Source organism: Meleagris gallopavo, chromosome Z (genome assembly GCF_905368555.1).
Source record: "Meleagris gallopavo chromosome Z, MGAL_WU_HG_1.1, whole genome shotgun sequence".
Taxonomy (NCBI): domain Eukaryota; kingdom Metazoa; phylum Chordata; class Aves; order Galliformes; family Phasianidae; genus Meleagris; species Meleagris gallopavo.
In genome coordinates, this window is record NC_139435.1 from 46,282,559 (window position 1) to 46,298,884 (window position 16,326).

At 37.2% G+C, this 16,326-nt stretch overlaps 1 protein-coding gene across 2 annotated transcripts in view; it reads right to left on the reverse strand.

Annotated features, from left to right (window-relative positions):
* The window catches only part of EDIL3 (EGF like and discoidin domains 3), a 272,911-nt gene that overhangs the window by 55,742 nt on the left and 200,843 nt on the right, over positions 1 to 16,326 (reverse strand). For both annotated transcript variants that reach the window (XM_085213568.1, XM_085213567.1), the window contains 2 exons: positions 5,823 to 5,978; positions 4,598 to 4,742 (listed from right to left, as the gene is read on the reverse strand). In XM_085213568.1, coding sequence (XP_085069694.1) covers positions 4,598 to 4,742; positions 5,823 to 5,978 — 301 coding nt within the window. The remainder of the gene's footprint in view (positions 1 to 4,597; positions 4,743 to 5,822; positions 5,979 to 16,326) is intronic.

Below are 16,326 nucleotides of genomic sequence, written 5' to 3' on the forward strand. Positions count from 1 at the left end.
GAATATCAGTAAAGAATTATGTAGGAGAAATAGAGTTACAGGCTCATTTTGCTTAAACCAGGTGGTTGTCCCTCTTTGCTGAGTTATTTTGACCATTGCTAAAGATAGATCTTGAGTTTCTCCTTTCTCCCTGCTGAGTGTTCATGGAAATAAAATAGAACTCAACCCAAGCCAACAACAACAATATAAACAATAAAAATTTAACAAATGACTCTATATTCCTCTGTACTGCTAGGCTGAGAATATGCAAAATGCATTTAGATCCATAAGAAGGAAGAGGGAAACTGAGAACAGGTAAGACAATCCGGAATGGCCCCAATATAACAGCAGCACTGGAAGTCAGAGAAGTAGGTGAGATGCCTGGTTTAAGACATAAAAGGAAAAGAAAGGCAAGTTAGGTGGCTGAGAACAAGAAAGGTCTCCATAAAGCTCCATAAAAGTGGATGTATGGCTGGGTGGAGCTGGGAGCATAAAAAGAGGCAGTTTTCTCATTTATTTCCTGCTCCGGCTATCAAAAATCTGCAGAAGTTTTAATTCCACAATTTCAGTGATTCTCCTCAGTTCAGTAGCTACTTATCTCAGTTAAATTTTAAATAGCATTTTAATTTCCTCTAACCTGATGGGTCAGAATGTGTCCCATACTTAGCAAGCCTCACTGGGGGTGATGCAAGGATTGCATCCCCCTATGATGATTGTGAAGGACAGGATCTTGAATTTATGTATCACTATGAAGACAGAGGTTTATCACCTGGCGCTTGGACCCCAAGCCACTGAGCTGGTTCCTTACAGGTAATCATTTCCTGAGTCACCACCAGCTGTGCTGCTTACAGCACACTGGCAAACTGTGAAGGCCTACTTGCTGTGACATGACCCAGCTCAGCTGGTGTATTCTGATAGAATCAGAGTGGTATGACCACTTATAACACCCTCAAAATCATCATTTTGTTTTTCACTTTTTTTGAGCTAGATACCAGTGCTGGCTTTCTTTTTCCTTAAAGTTCATTCCCTCCACAGTATGCTCACCTTCATTTGAAAGATGTGACTCTTATTTGGTTTCTTTGATACTCTTAGAAAAGTCCTTTTGTTCAGATTCTACTTTCAGTTTCTCCAGTTGGTTTAACCACAGAATTAGCTGGATTCATCGGGGATTCAAATCAGGGTAGCTAAGTCCAAGCCCTCCAGTGAGGTCAAACAGCAGGAGCAAATTATCAGAGACAGGTAATGATACCACATTTTTTAACAATAAGTGTATTTTAACTTTGAAATACGGGCATGTTTCATATTGAATAATTAAAACAAACAAACAACAACAACAACAAAAAACAAAAACAGAAACCAGAGTTCGTTTTTGAATAAACTTTTTAGAATTGATTCACACTGCAAAAACAAAAAATGTGTAGTCTTGCCTGTTGGGAGGACTGCCAAGTTAAAAATAACAAAATAAGTTTCCTGGAAGTAGAAGGGAGGAAATGATAGTGCAAATAAGGGAAACTCATCTGTTGCTTTAGAAAAGGAGTTGGCTTATTATTCAGTTCTGAAGTCTCACTACAAAATCACAAGGACATTCAGCAAGAATGTTTCATCTTAGAAATATGAAGGGAGCTCCAGACACAAAAACAAGGGTTGTCAAAACTGTTTTTCAGTGTTGGTCCAATCAATCAAAAATAGTTTTAAGCGTTATTATTGATTTATGAAACAACAGATGTCTCTGCTTTTGTGTATGTGCACGCATGCATGCCTTAATGGCATTTCACACTTGCCTTCCTTCTCTACTGCCCCAGAAGGATAACAAAGGGGCAGGAGGAAGACAGTTGTTATGAGTCAGTGGAAGAGCAAAGTGAAGCAAAAGATATAAGCATGATGCACATAGGTGGCAGAACGATGTGACAGACTTGTTCCAGAGAGACCACAGTCACCTTGCAGCTCCCATGGCACCCTGCACGAAAGGTAATGACTGAGTTTTTTGATAGTTGATGTGCTCTTTCACTCAGAGCACAAACAACAGAAACATTGAACTGATATAAAACTTTTGTGTCCATAGATAACTTTCCTTCATAGGAGTTTATCTGTAATAATGCTGACAACTTCTTGGGACACCTCCACTATGCTGCATGTTCTTTAAATTTACTTCATACTATCCTTGAGAAAGGATTAAACTCTCCTCCATTTTTACAACCTGTTAATGAGAACTCATGTAGACATACTTGGGGCAAAGCTCAGAGGAGCATCTTAGAGTGAGACATTTCAGGTGCTTTGGATATCACCACCTGTGAAAAATGGTAACTGAATTTAGAAATTAGAAAATTTAGAAAATTTTCTTCCTATTAATAAACATAATATTCCTTTCTAGATTATACACTTCTGAAGATGAACAAGGAGAGTGACATCTAGTATTAAACAAGTATGTTATAAAGAGCTTTTATACAAGAGTTTGTGTGAATGGTACGTATAGATACTACTAACATGGAAAAATAGTTGCTGCAAAACAACCAGCCAAAAAGAGGAAAAAAACATGCACACTTACATGTGCAAGTTTCCCAATGGCTGTTAAATTCTGGGGACCAACATTCCTCTGCAAAAACTGACAGCTCATAAAACCAAGGATTTGCCAAATTTGTTCATGGCTACCAAAACACGCCAGCATTAACCATACATGACATGAACCACCAGAAGGCAACTGTCTGCCAAATGCAGATGTGTGAACATATGAGTAAATTGCATGAGTGACTATGTTGTGTGAAGACATCCGCTGCCGAATAACTACACTTTGCTCCTACTGTTAGTAATTAATTAATTAAGGCATTACAATAAGCAGTAGTTGTAATCTGTGTCTCTTTAGAAATGAATATCCTATGGTGGAAAGGGAATTTGCAATACAGAGATGTGCAAAGCATGGGGAAAGCAGGAACACAAGGCTATGAAAATTGATGTCTCATTTATTGATAATCCACTACACAACCACTGATCATAATTTTCAAAAGCTGTGACCTTGGGTCCTTCTGAATATATATATCTATAGCAGATTATAAAGAACATTGTGGTTGAACTTGATGATCTTAGAGGTCTTTCCCAACCTCAACGACTCTAATGATTGTCTTAAAGTTTGGCTTAAAAAAGATTAGTTTTTAGGATGATCTGGAGTTGCAACATATCTCAGTCACTTTGTCAGTGATTCTTTTCCTAGCACCAGCACTTTTCAGGGAAGCATGTTCTTCAGCTGAGCCTTGGCTGCCCCTGGTTCTAAGAAATGATGACCTTGAAAGAGTTAGGAGGCCACTGAAATGAAATCACTTCAGTAGCTTTCACAGTTCTTTGAGCAAAACAATTCCTGGTCACTCTGGCAAGGACTTGCTCTAAATTGCAGTTCCAGAAATGGAAGACATAAAAAAAAATGAAAATAAAAATCTAATAGACTAAAGCAGCTAGACAGAATTTTCTATTTACTCTCAAACCTATCTATATTGGAAAAGGGCTACACTAAGATTAATGCATTAACTTTTCATTTCTGAATCTGGTTTTGATGCCACTAGAGGACTGAGAATTATTTAACTCCAGCTGTTTTGATATATCATTCGTGAATTAGATGACTATTGTTTGTACAGTAAGCAGGCAGCCACATAAAAATCATTCTAAAATGAATTCAGTGGAGCGCTCCCACTGGTAAAAGGTTGATCTCTTGAAAAAGATAAAAAATTTACATGCTTTACTGAATTTGTGAGGGAATACGGTTCTTGAAGAGAGCAGCTAGAGGTCAGGCTTTACATTTTTGAGTTATAACTTCTGCTACTACAAACCTTAAGAAGGTTTATATTGGCTCCACTTACTCTTTTACTTTCTGCTATAAGAAACAATCCCTGCTTCTGCTGGAAACCCACGAAATAAATTTAAACTGAAATCTTGTCCAAAGCAACCCAGCAAAATAAGTCTGTCTCCAGTCTGAGTGGTGTTTGGCTGCAGCTGAAGCACACTGATATCTCTGAGGCTGGCATGTACCTGATCCTCATGAGAAATGACTCAGGTCAGCTTTGGTGTCAGAAAGATTTACAAAGTGTAACTGAGCTATCCTACTATTATTACTGTCCTACTGCAATAGAATATTGTCACTTATATTACTTAAATCATTATAATTGTGACATGATTTACATAGAAACAGATTAATTGTTGCCTGCCAACTGTATTCCGTAAGTTTGTTTAGTCCACGGGAATGAAAATGCAGTGCTTGCTTAAAGTCCAGTGAGACCTCACTGAGCCGTACCAGTACCTAAAGAGGCCTATAGGAAAGACAGGAAGGGACTCTTTATCAGAGAGTGTAGTGATAAGGCAAGGAAAGATGGTTCTAAACTGAAAGATTGTAGTCTTAGATTGAAAATAAGGAAGAAATTTTTTGTTCAGGGTGCAGTGAAGCCCTAGCACAGCTGCTCAGAGAGCTGTGGGTGCCCCATCCCTGGAGGCACTCAGGTCCAGGTTGGATGGACTACCTGAGCTGGGGTGGGCAACCTGCCCACTGCAAACAATTGGAACGGAGTGGGTTTTAAAATCCATTCCAGCTCAAGCCATTCTGTGATTATATGATTCCTGTTCCCTTCAGGAAACCCACCTGATAACTCACAGCCCAGGAGTTCCATTCTCAATGTGCAGTGTCGTCGGCAAACCTGAGGATACAGGCGTACGTACTGTGATTTTATTGGAGGCGTGAAGGAGTTAGCATATGGGGTATTGTTGTCCACATTTCCACGGAACACCTATAAAAAAACAAAATTGTTTTAAAAACATGGCAAGATCGATACTAAAGGTGTAGTTCATTTCCATGCTTCAGAAATGTCCACTCTTCTGACCTCCTTTCCACATTTCACACAGTTTTTCACAGAGAATGCCCCATTTCCTCCACTGTTCAATAAGGAAATCTTTAAGCAAAACGCATTTCCATTGGCTTGCACCAATGTGTGTTTGCTACCTGCACTGAATCAAGGCCTCTATCTTGTCACTCCTGGGAACCTGATCTACTGATGCAGTAAATTACATCTTCTTGTCTAATTAGTGCATTAAATAGACCTTATTCAATTTAACCTCCAATTATCTGCACTGATTGACATTTATTATTCGCCTCTACTCCAAGAGCCTCGTCCAGTTCCCACTGAAGAGTATTGTAACCCTCCCACTGATCTCAGTGGGCACTGAATTAAACTTATACGCATTCCTCTATATATAGACCTCATTCTAACAGTGTAGACATGCTTTGTTTGTATTTTGTTTTCTTCCCTCGTTATGCACTTTTTTACACAACAGTTTAATTCCCTGCATGCATAAAAAAAAAACATGTCCAATTCTGCTAAGTACTTTCACTGCATTTTAACCTATACAGCAAAGGGAATTTTATTGTTTTGTATGTACAGCTCTCTTTAAATACTGTAGATGCACACTTCTCACTGGATGAGACTTTTTGTGTGGCAGGAGATTCGCACTGATGAATGAGTTCAATGCTTTAAAGGGTTAACACTAATCTGCCAGTGTAATAAGACTAAATTGAAAACAAAATAATGAGTAATTACTGGTAAGCTAATTAAAATAAAAATCAGATATGTGTAATAAACAGGATTTTTCTAGCCTTTAGACACAGAATTTATACGACCATCAATTAAAGTATAAGAAATTTCTTAGCAGACAGAAAGTATGAATTTATTGATTTTTTTCTGGAATAAAATAAGAACACAGCAAGCTATATCAAGCTGTCAAGTAATTAGGCTTATCTACCAGAGATAGCTCAAATTACTGAAGGCAGCTGGACCACGAGACATATTCATACAGAGATGACTTAATCTTACCATATCCTCATTTGTGCCTTTTACTTTGTACATTGTCCATGACTTCCCATCATTGCTATAAGCAATTTTGTAAGATTTCACATACTCTGGACTTCCAATCCTCTTAGCACCTTGGGTTATAACTCCAGTGACTCGCATCTTCTTCTGTAGGTTTATCTGAAACAGTAAAATGGTACAACATCACTACTAGCCTATGGAGAGACACAATTCTGATCCTAGGTTGCTTTGATTCCTTCATACCTGTAACATCTAAAATGCTATCTTTACACCTGTACTAATTACTTCCCTCATTCATTTCATATACATACGCAGAAAATAAAATGAAAAAAAGAAGGAACAAAAAGCTGACTCAGTGCATTTCTTACCACTTAGGATGGCAGCCTAAGGGGTATGCAGGGGTATGCAGAGTCAAGAGAGAGATCTGGTGTCTGCCAACTAGACATTTAAATCCTTTACGGTGTGATCTCAAGATTTTCTCTCACTTGGAAATATAATCTAGCAGCTATTAAGGATTATCAAACATCAGTTACAATATCTTATTACATATTATATGGGAAAGTGAGAAAAGGCAGTATTTTACTGCTGTGCTTTTGTGAGGCTCTAGCTATTTCTCTGCTATTTGACTGAAATAGTTAGTCTTCTGATGTTTTTTTGTCTTTGAAGCAAAAATAAATGTCAGTGTTGCTTTATCACATTTTTCACAATAAGTAATGAATAACCACTCATACATCTGTAGGAGAGAGGAGAAGGTGCCTATAAAAATTAGATTTTTTTCACAGGATCTTTCTCATGGACACCAGGAAAAGTCAGGAACATTTGCAGCTATAATAGAGAGAATGAAAGAATTTAGACAGGTATTAATCAGAAGAGATTCGGGTCTGTCTGTCTTGGAAAATTTTTTCTGTTACTTGTTTCTCAGAGGAAAAAAAAACCACCAACATATATTTGTAAGAGGACAGTTCCTGAGATTACTGCCATTTCAAAATTTAGTTAACACAGAGCAGCAGTCAGACACAAAGATTTCTGGAATTCTGTTATAAAGACTTAACTCTCCGTGTAGAATTTAAGATTATTCATAAATAGACAATATAGAAAAATATGACATATATTTACAAAATTTATAATAAAAAGAAAATCATCTCCAAAAACAAATTAAAAAGTACAGTCAAACATAAAACAATCACTGATTATTTGCCTTCTATATGTGCTGTTCAGTGATATCTTCAGGTTTAACTGTTCAGGAAAAGGAAGATCTCAAGGAAGATAACACAATACCAAGTTTTGTTAGTTTTCTTTGATCTTATGCATATACAGATTCACTCTTTTTTTTTTTTTTTTTCCCAAATATTAGTATAAGGAAGTGTTTTTGGATGAGGATTCACATTGGAAATATTTCTTCTTATTATTTATTTCTAAGGAAACCATGGCTTTAGCCTCCAGATTAGGATTATTGCTACACTGTCTCCTTTTCGTGTCTCAGCCTCCATCTTTAATGAACTACTGCACCTCAAGAAGCAAAATGATGAAAAATCTTCCACCAGTGACAACCAAAAATAATCTGTTGAAGAGCTAAATGCTTCAGCAGGAACTGAAACTTGGAGAAAAAAAGAGCACTATTGAATGAAGGAAGATTCGATGAAATAATAATCAAAATTAAATGAAAATAATCAATTTTTTAATACTCCCTTAATATGCATAATGTTTCACCTCAATTCTTTAAGGAAGGTAAAAAACCCTGCTTTTGTTCTACTGTAGACCAGGCCCTTCTATACCTGTACATGGTATCTGGACAACTTACACAATCTTACTTCTATATTTTAACAGACAGAATCTTTCCTTTTAGAGGCTTTCTCAATCAAGTTCTGAATCATAAATGGAGATCTGGATTTAAACAGCACTGAGCTTGGAATAACTTAGGAAATGAAAACAGGACATGATGGTTTGCAATCAGGTCTGCAGGTTTTGTCAGTGTTTGCAGAAAAATCCTGGTGAAGGGGGAGGAAAAATGCCTTCAAATCCTTGCAGCTTTCTTACATACAAAACCCTCATGAGGCTAACCTCATGACAGTGGGTAGCTCCTTTCAGCGTATACGGATATAGCAGGAACTAATTGGCCCTTTGTGTCTGAGTTCCTTTATGGGTTTTAAACTTCTCAAGTCAGAGCTTAGTAAAACAGAAACTATTATAACTGTTCAGTGGCTATAATGAAGCTGGTGCTGAAAATCTTTCTTACTTAATGTACTTCAGCAGGAAGCACAGTTCCCAATGTGCAATGTGAACCGACTCTTTTAGCATTAAAAACAATTTCAATGCATTTTTTTCTAGAGCAATTATGAAGAAAAATAACTCAGGATGCTCTACTTTGTGTACATAGGAGAAATACAGATTTACGTTTGGAAGTAATATATTCTAATTATATGGCAACTTTGTTTTCAAACAAAAGAGTGAAAATCAACAGGGCAAGAACAAGAGTTAAACACATCATTTTATAAAAAAGCAATAACTTATTTGGGCATAAAGGAGCCTTTATCTACCAGGCAAATCAAGGATGATAGAAGATCCTTAGTACTTGGCAGGGTTTGCCCCAGTAATTTAAGAATTAACGGATCGCAAAGGCTTTGAAAGTAGAAGATGCTTGCATAGAAATCTGAGGAAAGTGTTGCTTAAAAATCCTGATGCATTCTTCCAGCCTGGCTTCCTTCTAACGTTACACTGTGAAGAAAACAGCCCCATTCATGTTGCTGCAGTGTTAGCTCCAGGGTACAGCAACTTACACGTCATTCACTGTAAAGATTTTGGCTGTGATGTTTACACATGAATCCCAGTAAGGAGTGCCCACTGCTGCACTTCTTCACAGCATACACCATCTGACAGAACTTGAGTAAGGTGCCACTTGATACCCACAATTAATCTCCCTGAAACTGCCTTTCTATTTCAGTGCAAAAATTTCCTTTGGCTGGAGTAAATGATGAACACTAAATCAAGCAGGTAAAGCTGCAAGTAAAGGAAAGGCCATAATCTCATTTAAGTCCATTCAAATCTAATTCTAAGTGAAAGGGGTGATGTCTGCATAATCACAGTAAGATTCATGTGTTGGAAGGGACTGTAAAAGGCCAACTATTCCAACTCCCCTACAATGAGCAGGGACCCCTCAGCTACATCAGAGAGCTCAGAGCATGGACTAGCCTGCCCTTTAATGTCTCCAGGGGTGGGGCTTCCACAATTGTTTGGGAAACCTCTTCCAGGTGGCAGAAATTCACTAAGCTGATACAAAAAGATAGTTGACATATACTCCTACAGTAATAGGACAAGAGGGAATAGTTTTAAACTGAGACAGGGGAGGTTTGGGTTAGATTTTAGCAGGAAGTTTTTCATTCAGAGGATGGTGACACACTGGAACAAGTTGCCCAAGGAGGCTGTGGACGCCCCATCCCTGGAGGCATTCAAGGCCAGGCTGGATGTGGCTCTGGGCAGCCTGGTCTGGTGGTTGGTGACCCTGCACATAGCAGGGGTGTTGAAACTAGATGATCACTGCAGTCCTTTTCAACACCAGCTGTTCTATGATTCTATGATATAGCCAAAACCAAAACCAAGAAAAAAAAGAAAAAGAAAAAAAAAAAAAATCAGGCAGTGCTTTCAAGTGTGGCACATGCTCAAGAGCTGGGGAGTAATTACACTCTATCAGTTTAAAATATTCCCACCAACCCTTAAATTTCATTTAATTTTGTTCTTTTCAATCACCATAATCTTCCCAGAACCATGATTAGACCACTTTTCTCATTGCAGCAGTTTACAGAGCCACTGCCTTTTTCAACAGGAGAGGAAGAAGCATCTTGTCATGTCTTTTGCTCTTGGCACTGATTCTGTAGCAGTAATTTTCATTGGTGTATTAATGTCTTTGGTGGCAATGATTCATAGAAGTCAGTTTTGGGATGCTATATCATTCATATGTCTAAACAGTTGAATATGTAGGCAATCAAAATTTAAATGGAATTTAACTGAAAATAAGTCCTTGTCAGAAAGGGAGAATAAAGAAAAAATACTATTTTTCTCAGGAGAAAGTGTCAATGTGAACAAGGCAAGTTTACAATTCCTATAGATTGCACAGAATAAAGATAGAGCATTATTTTCAAAGACATTTCAGAACCAACCCTGCAAATCTATAATGCACTTCTGCAGCTTCACTTCTAGGTGTGAGCAAATGGAGAACTGTAAATCTGGAGGAAAACACATCATATTTATGAGGGAGCTATGCAACCAATTGCCCAAAAGTCCAAAAAGAACTTCCCAGTGTGCTTAAAAAAAAATGTAAAACTACAGAGAAAGAGGCAAAAAGTCATTGTCACAATATGCCAATGTAGCAAAACAGGAAAAATTAGGTATTCTACCAATAGAAACTCATATACCTCTGCAATTTATGAACAAATAATAGAATAATCAGTATGCAGAAGCAATGAATTTGATCAAAAAACAAGAATAAAAAAGTTTATCTATCTAATATACATCTATCTAATATACATCTATCTAATATACATTATTTTATATAGAGAGGAGAAGGATAAAAAGATGAAGTGACTTTAGGCGGATATCATATGCAATGCTCTTGGCCTCAAACATAGCCATAATCTTCTCATTTATTGCTGCACTATTAACAATAACACCACTAATATTTAGTACAGAACAGGCTGGCAAGAAGTACACCTTAACAGCAAGCTTGCAGAAATGCTCAATTTAAAACCTTTAGAAAGTGCTGGCTCTTTGAAACCTAATGTGTAGTTTTTCATGAGGCTTTGTTCAAAACAGAAATGCAGTTTATGGAGAACTATGATGTTTACCTAGTTCAGTTATGAGATGCAATAGCACTGCTATAAATAATTCTCCATATTTTCTGGCATAAAGTATATATTTTTTCACTAAACTTCACTATTATTTACATAAAAATAGGACTGATCAAGGTTATACTGGTATGCAAAGATTTATTATAGCAACCCTCCCTGATAATTTCATCAGCTTCTGAAGGATTGAAATTTAATTTTTTTTTTTTTTAAGTCATAATTCTGTTAAAGCCAGATAGAAAGCTCCCACAGAAACATTTTCTGATGAGAAATAGGGAAATTTGCCAATGAAAATGCTTGTAATAAACTCAGGGAAGGAGTAACCTGCCATGATTCCTGCAAGACTGAGAAATATAATGAGCATGAAAGCTCCCTCCCATGATTCCCCTTCCATTTTTAAGCATCAGTGCACGCTGAATACACTGAATGCTGCTGTTTCATTTGGATAGTGTGTCAGGAGCAGGGGGCTGCAGAGCAGGACTTGGAATGTGATGAGGTCCAGGAAGGCCAGGGCAGGTCAGTTCCTATTATTTTCCCTGCTGCAGAGTATCCACGCATCTCGATGTAAGGTGTTTGTCTGTCTTGCTTGTCTGTAGCTGTCTGTTACTCTCCTAACCAGGCCTGTCAGCAGAGCTTCTCGAGGTGTAGCTGAGGGCAATGATGTGATCAGGACAGCAGCAGCTATACATGTCCTAACCAGCAACCAGACTAGGTAATGCAGTGATTTATCCACGGCGGCACTGCAGCTGTTGCTGTTCTGGATAAAAGTTTGTTATGCAGAGAAAAGTCAACATGTTTTACCTTAAATTCATGACAGTCTGGGAGAACAAACACAGTCATTTGCTATACGCCACTTTGGAAATGGTAGTTCCCACTGTGATTGTGGGATTGTGCCCTGCAGGCAAATTGATGAGATACCCAGTTATTTCTGAGCACAAACCCTTTTCATTTCACTGACTTCGATGTAGATTCAGCAAAGACTCTTCATAGCTTTCCTACTAAATCCTCTGCAAACTCATCCTCCTCATATTGTGATTTCAAGGTGCCTTGCACATTTCTCATCTCATACAGTAAAAACAGAGCTCTCAGGTCTTCCTTGTACTTTCGGCTTAGTCCCAGCCAACTACCTAAAAGCAAGCCAACATCTTTGTGTCCCTCAATTAAATAAATAAAGTAGAACTGTGTACGTTTCCAGCTAGGCAAGCTGAAACAGAGGTGTGAGCTGGCCTGTTAATTTAATTTTCAAGTCTGTGAAAAGATCAGAACGCAGATCAAAACCCAGTTATATGGAAAAAAAAAAAAAAGTATACATAAATAAAACCAATCACAGGGACTATTTGGGCCAAACTGTAATGTTAACATGGAGCAGTGTATTTATGAATATCAAAAAAATTTCTCACTTTGGCTTTTTTTGAAAATATTCACTTTTTGCCTTCAAGTGTTTACATAATTAGAGAGACTAAAAACTTACTTGGTCTGTTTCCTATTATTAAGCCATTATTTTAGCCCCAAAGGTAGTTGTTATGAATGATATTAACTGCATTATATGAATTATTCAAATACTGGTATGTTTAGGCTGCCATCTGAAATAGAGGTCCATAATCAATCTCACATTGTTTAGAGGCCTGCAGCCTTGTAAAGTTTCTTCTCATTTACAAATACCTGATTAACTTGGAATTATATAAATATACATATACCTGCAATTTAAGACTAGCTAAGAAACACTGGAGTCATTTATTGCTATTACTAACTCTGAGTCATCTTCACATAGAATGGCCTGGGTTGAAAAGGACCACAATGATCATCTAGTTTCAACCCTCAACTATGTGCAGGGTCGTCAGCCACCAGACCAGGCTGCCCAGAGCCACACTCAGCCTGGCCTTGAATGCCTCCAGGGATGGGGCATCCACAACTTCCTTGGGCAACAGAAAAGAACTTCCCCAAAATGTCCAGAATAAATCTTAAAGTACTAGTCAAAGAATGCACAAATAACAACAGTTGTCAAAAAAAAAAAAAAAAAAATCTGGATGTATTTCTGCATGTAAAATAGTTCTGATCAGTAGCTCGTAGATGTTGGGATGTATCCTGACTGCAGAAACAAATGCACTTTTCTTTTAATGCTACATGAAAACTCCAGTAAAAACTTTGATAATAAATATGACCTACTCTTATCCCAACAAGGACAACTGGGAAGAATTCTTATTCGGACTTTGGCATGCTTTGCCTAGGTCCTATATATCTTCTCAGCCAAGGATACTGTGATTCAGAAGGAAATGAGCTGACACTCAGAAGTGCTACAAAATGACAAACAGATGAAGAAAATCCCTTCATTAGTTCTGAATGTTAAAGCTAAGCCCGAAGTAAAACCCACCGATTGAGGGATGGAAGCTGAAGTAAAAACTGAAATAACTGAGAACATGCAGGAAATCAGACTTCCCTGGCCCTGTGGGATAACTACTAGGAGTTTTACACATTCCCAGCTAATTTTAACACAAGAAAACTGAAGCTACTTAGTTCCTTCACCAGAATACAGTCGGTAAAGGATAGCATTGATAGCAAACGAATAACAATCTTTGTAGAGAGCACTTCTTAACCATAATTCACTACCATGCCTTTTTTTTTTTTTAATGCAGTGAATCTATAGAAATTATTACAACTGTAAAGGAAGATGAAGAGATTCACTGAAGATTGATTTCATAGGCCACAGTTGTCAGGGCTATGCAAAGGAAAAACCACCTTTCCTACATAATCTTGACTATGTCAGTTTTGGGAGATGCTAAGGATCTAAATTTGGTCTGGATTTTTTTTTGTAATGAGTCCATAAGAAACATGCTATACTACCTCAGTCTGTAATCTGTGCTTTTAATTCCTAATGACTCATGATGCAATATTTCAGTTTTTCTAACACAAAATACGTTAAACATACATCACAAAATACATTTTGCACATCTTTTCCTTCTTGGTTTAAAGAATTCTAATCGTGAAATACCTTCTTGAATCCCCATTTTCCAGTGGGCCTGGCAACCACAGATGGTTTTATGCTGCCTATTATGCTGACCATAACATCTTTATGTTTTTCCCATGTATCTGCTAATAGCTTGTCACGTTAGTCTAAAGTCTTTTTCACTGTAAGTTTATAGAAGACCCAAGGAATGGTGAAATTTCAGTTGTAATTAGGACTTTCTGACTGATAATAATTAGAACAACTGTTAGAATGTGCTCACTTCATGACACAATTTGTGGGAGAAATACACATAGGAAAATAGAAGTGCATAAAAGCAATACTTCCTACATATTATCAACTTTCAAAATAATCTGTTGGTTGCTATGAGACTGGTTGAGTAGGGAGAGAGGCCAAGGATCTAGATGGATGCAAGTGGAATGAAGAGGTAGACTAATAAGCACACAGGTGACAGATGCTATTACAGAAAATGAAAAATAGGCTTGAATGATTAATCCCTCCTGAGTCCTGTGAAATTGGCTGAATATTAGTTAAATCACAATAAATAAACCCATTCTTTCCATTATCCCTTCAAATTAACAATCAATAGACAAAAAAGTTAATATTTAAGTATAGTTACCCTTGAGTGTCCTGATGTTCAGGAAAAAGCAAAGAAACTTTCTTATCATTTTAATTAGCTCTGCATTTTTCCTTAAAACAAATTTTCCTTCTACAGAAGCTGATAGGCAATAGCTTTAATTAAAATGCAAAACATTGCTATTGCTTTGCAATAGGCCAACAGAAACCCTCCTCAAAATTGAAAAAAATATCATTGAGAACTTCGGACTTGAACAATGTCTCTTTATCTTAACCACTCATGGAATAAGGTTACAAAATGTGAGAGTAAAACTCACTCTTACTTTTCAATTCACAGTTCCAGTGAAGTCAGTTGACAAGCACACATCATCATTTCCAGCAGAGGTCAAGGACTCTGAGTTTACTTTATACCCTGATTCCTGCTTTAATACTGTGGTGCTGGCAACTCCTACACTCACTGCATAAGACTGTCAGTTTTCTCCAATATCTCTAAAATCACAGAGAAGTCTGAGGTACAGCCAGGGTCTGCAGGTTCCTGAAAGCTGAGCCTGTGTCAGAGCCTCCATTTCTGCTGAGCAGTTCTGTCACTTATCATATGAATTCAGCACACAGGTAAATTTCAATGCACGTCTCTGTGCCATGCGGTAATATCTCTGTATCCCAATCATTAGCTCTAGTGAAGTAATTTAAAACAGTCTTTCTGCAAGTAAGACCTAGCAGAAGACCAGCAGTAAGCAACAATTATTTAGTTTGCTATCTTGAAAGTGAATATTTATGACCCAAAATATGACCTGTTTGACTATCTCATACCAGCATAGCGTCATCTAACTGATTTATATGGTGTTGTTCCCACTGGGGAACTGTGATGCCACACATCACTCCATTGCAGTTCATTGGCCTCCATATAGGTGTGAAGGTATCCCCGCATGCCACTTGCTGTTGGAGCAAGAAACCAGGCAGACACACATTTGCTCATTTAAGTCTATCACCTTTTGCTGTTTTGATTACCACGATGACTGTGACAAATCAATAGTTCAAAATATATCTTGTTAAAGGTACATAAAACGATGTGTTTAAGAGTACTGTTATTTCAGCCATTCAGCTCCATTACAAAGAATTATTAAGGAAAGCTGATGCACAAGCTGACAGAGCATGCTATGGATAATGTTTATAACAGCATCAAGTTTTGTTGCCATGGGAATGCTAACACTGAACTGACTGTTTCTGTGTATTTGAAACCTCAATCAAAAGTTGTTTGAATATGTATGTGTGTGGGTGTTTGTGTGTATGAAGAATGAAACTAAAAGATTTAAGATAATATCAAATAGATAACGAGATATGGAACACAAGGGAGTATCTGGATGATTACATTAGGAAACAGGCGTCTAGTCCTTCTGTTTTCTTGTCTGAGTAGATAAACAATGTATTTTTTTTTCTGTAAGCTAAAGATTTAGACATTGATGAAGATCTACAGTTTGCAGATCTTGGTTTTGAGTTCACTGAAGTCAATTAACTTCTGGAGAACTTTCACCATCTGAAGAACTTTTCCAATTTCTGTAGTTCCAGAGTCCTTGTAGGGCTGTTTTGAGACAACTCAGAAGTACCTTTGTTATTAGTTTCTGTTCTCTCCTGCCAAGGACTTTCAGGTACTTATTGTCACTTTTTAATACTCCCCAAAGAAATCCTCATTTGAAACTACGTAAGATTTTGGATTGTTGACAAAAAATGAAAACCTTTAATACATTTTTGAACATTTAACTTATCAGATTAAGTCTTCCTGTATGGTTCAAATCACCTTACATGATGGCTCTCAGATCATATTTCATAAGGTTCACTTGACCACATTATACTAAGATGAGAGCTATATTAAATAATATTAAATATTTAATCTATGATGATAGGTATTTTTGGAAGCTGATACAACAGTACTCATGAATGAGGAAATGAACTTTGACAAAATGAATGGTTTGACAGATGGTCGTTTGCTTAGAGCTCTTACTAACAGATGTTTGAATGAATGTTCTGAAAGACCTCTGTGTATTTTAGGTTTTATCATTTTATTAGCAAATAGTTATCATCTGGTATATACTTGCGCTTTGGAAGTTCTTGATGTGGAAGCTGCTATTTTTTT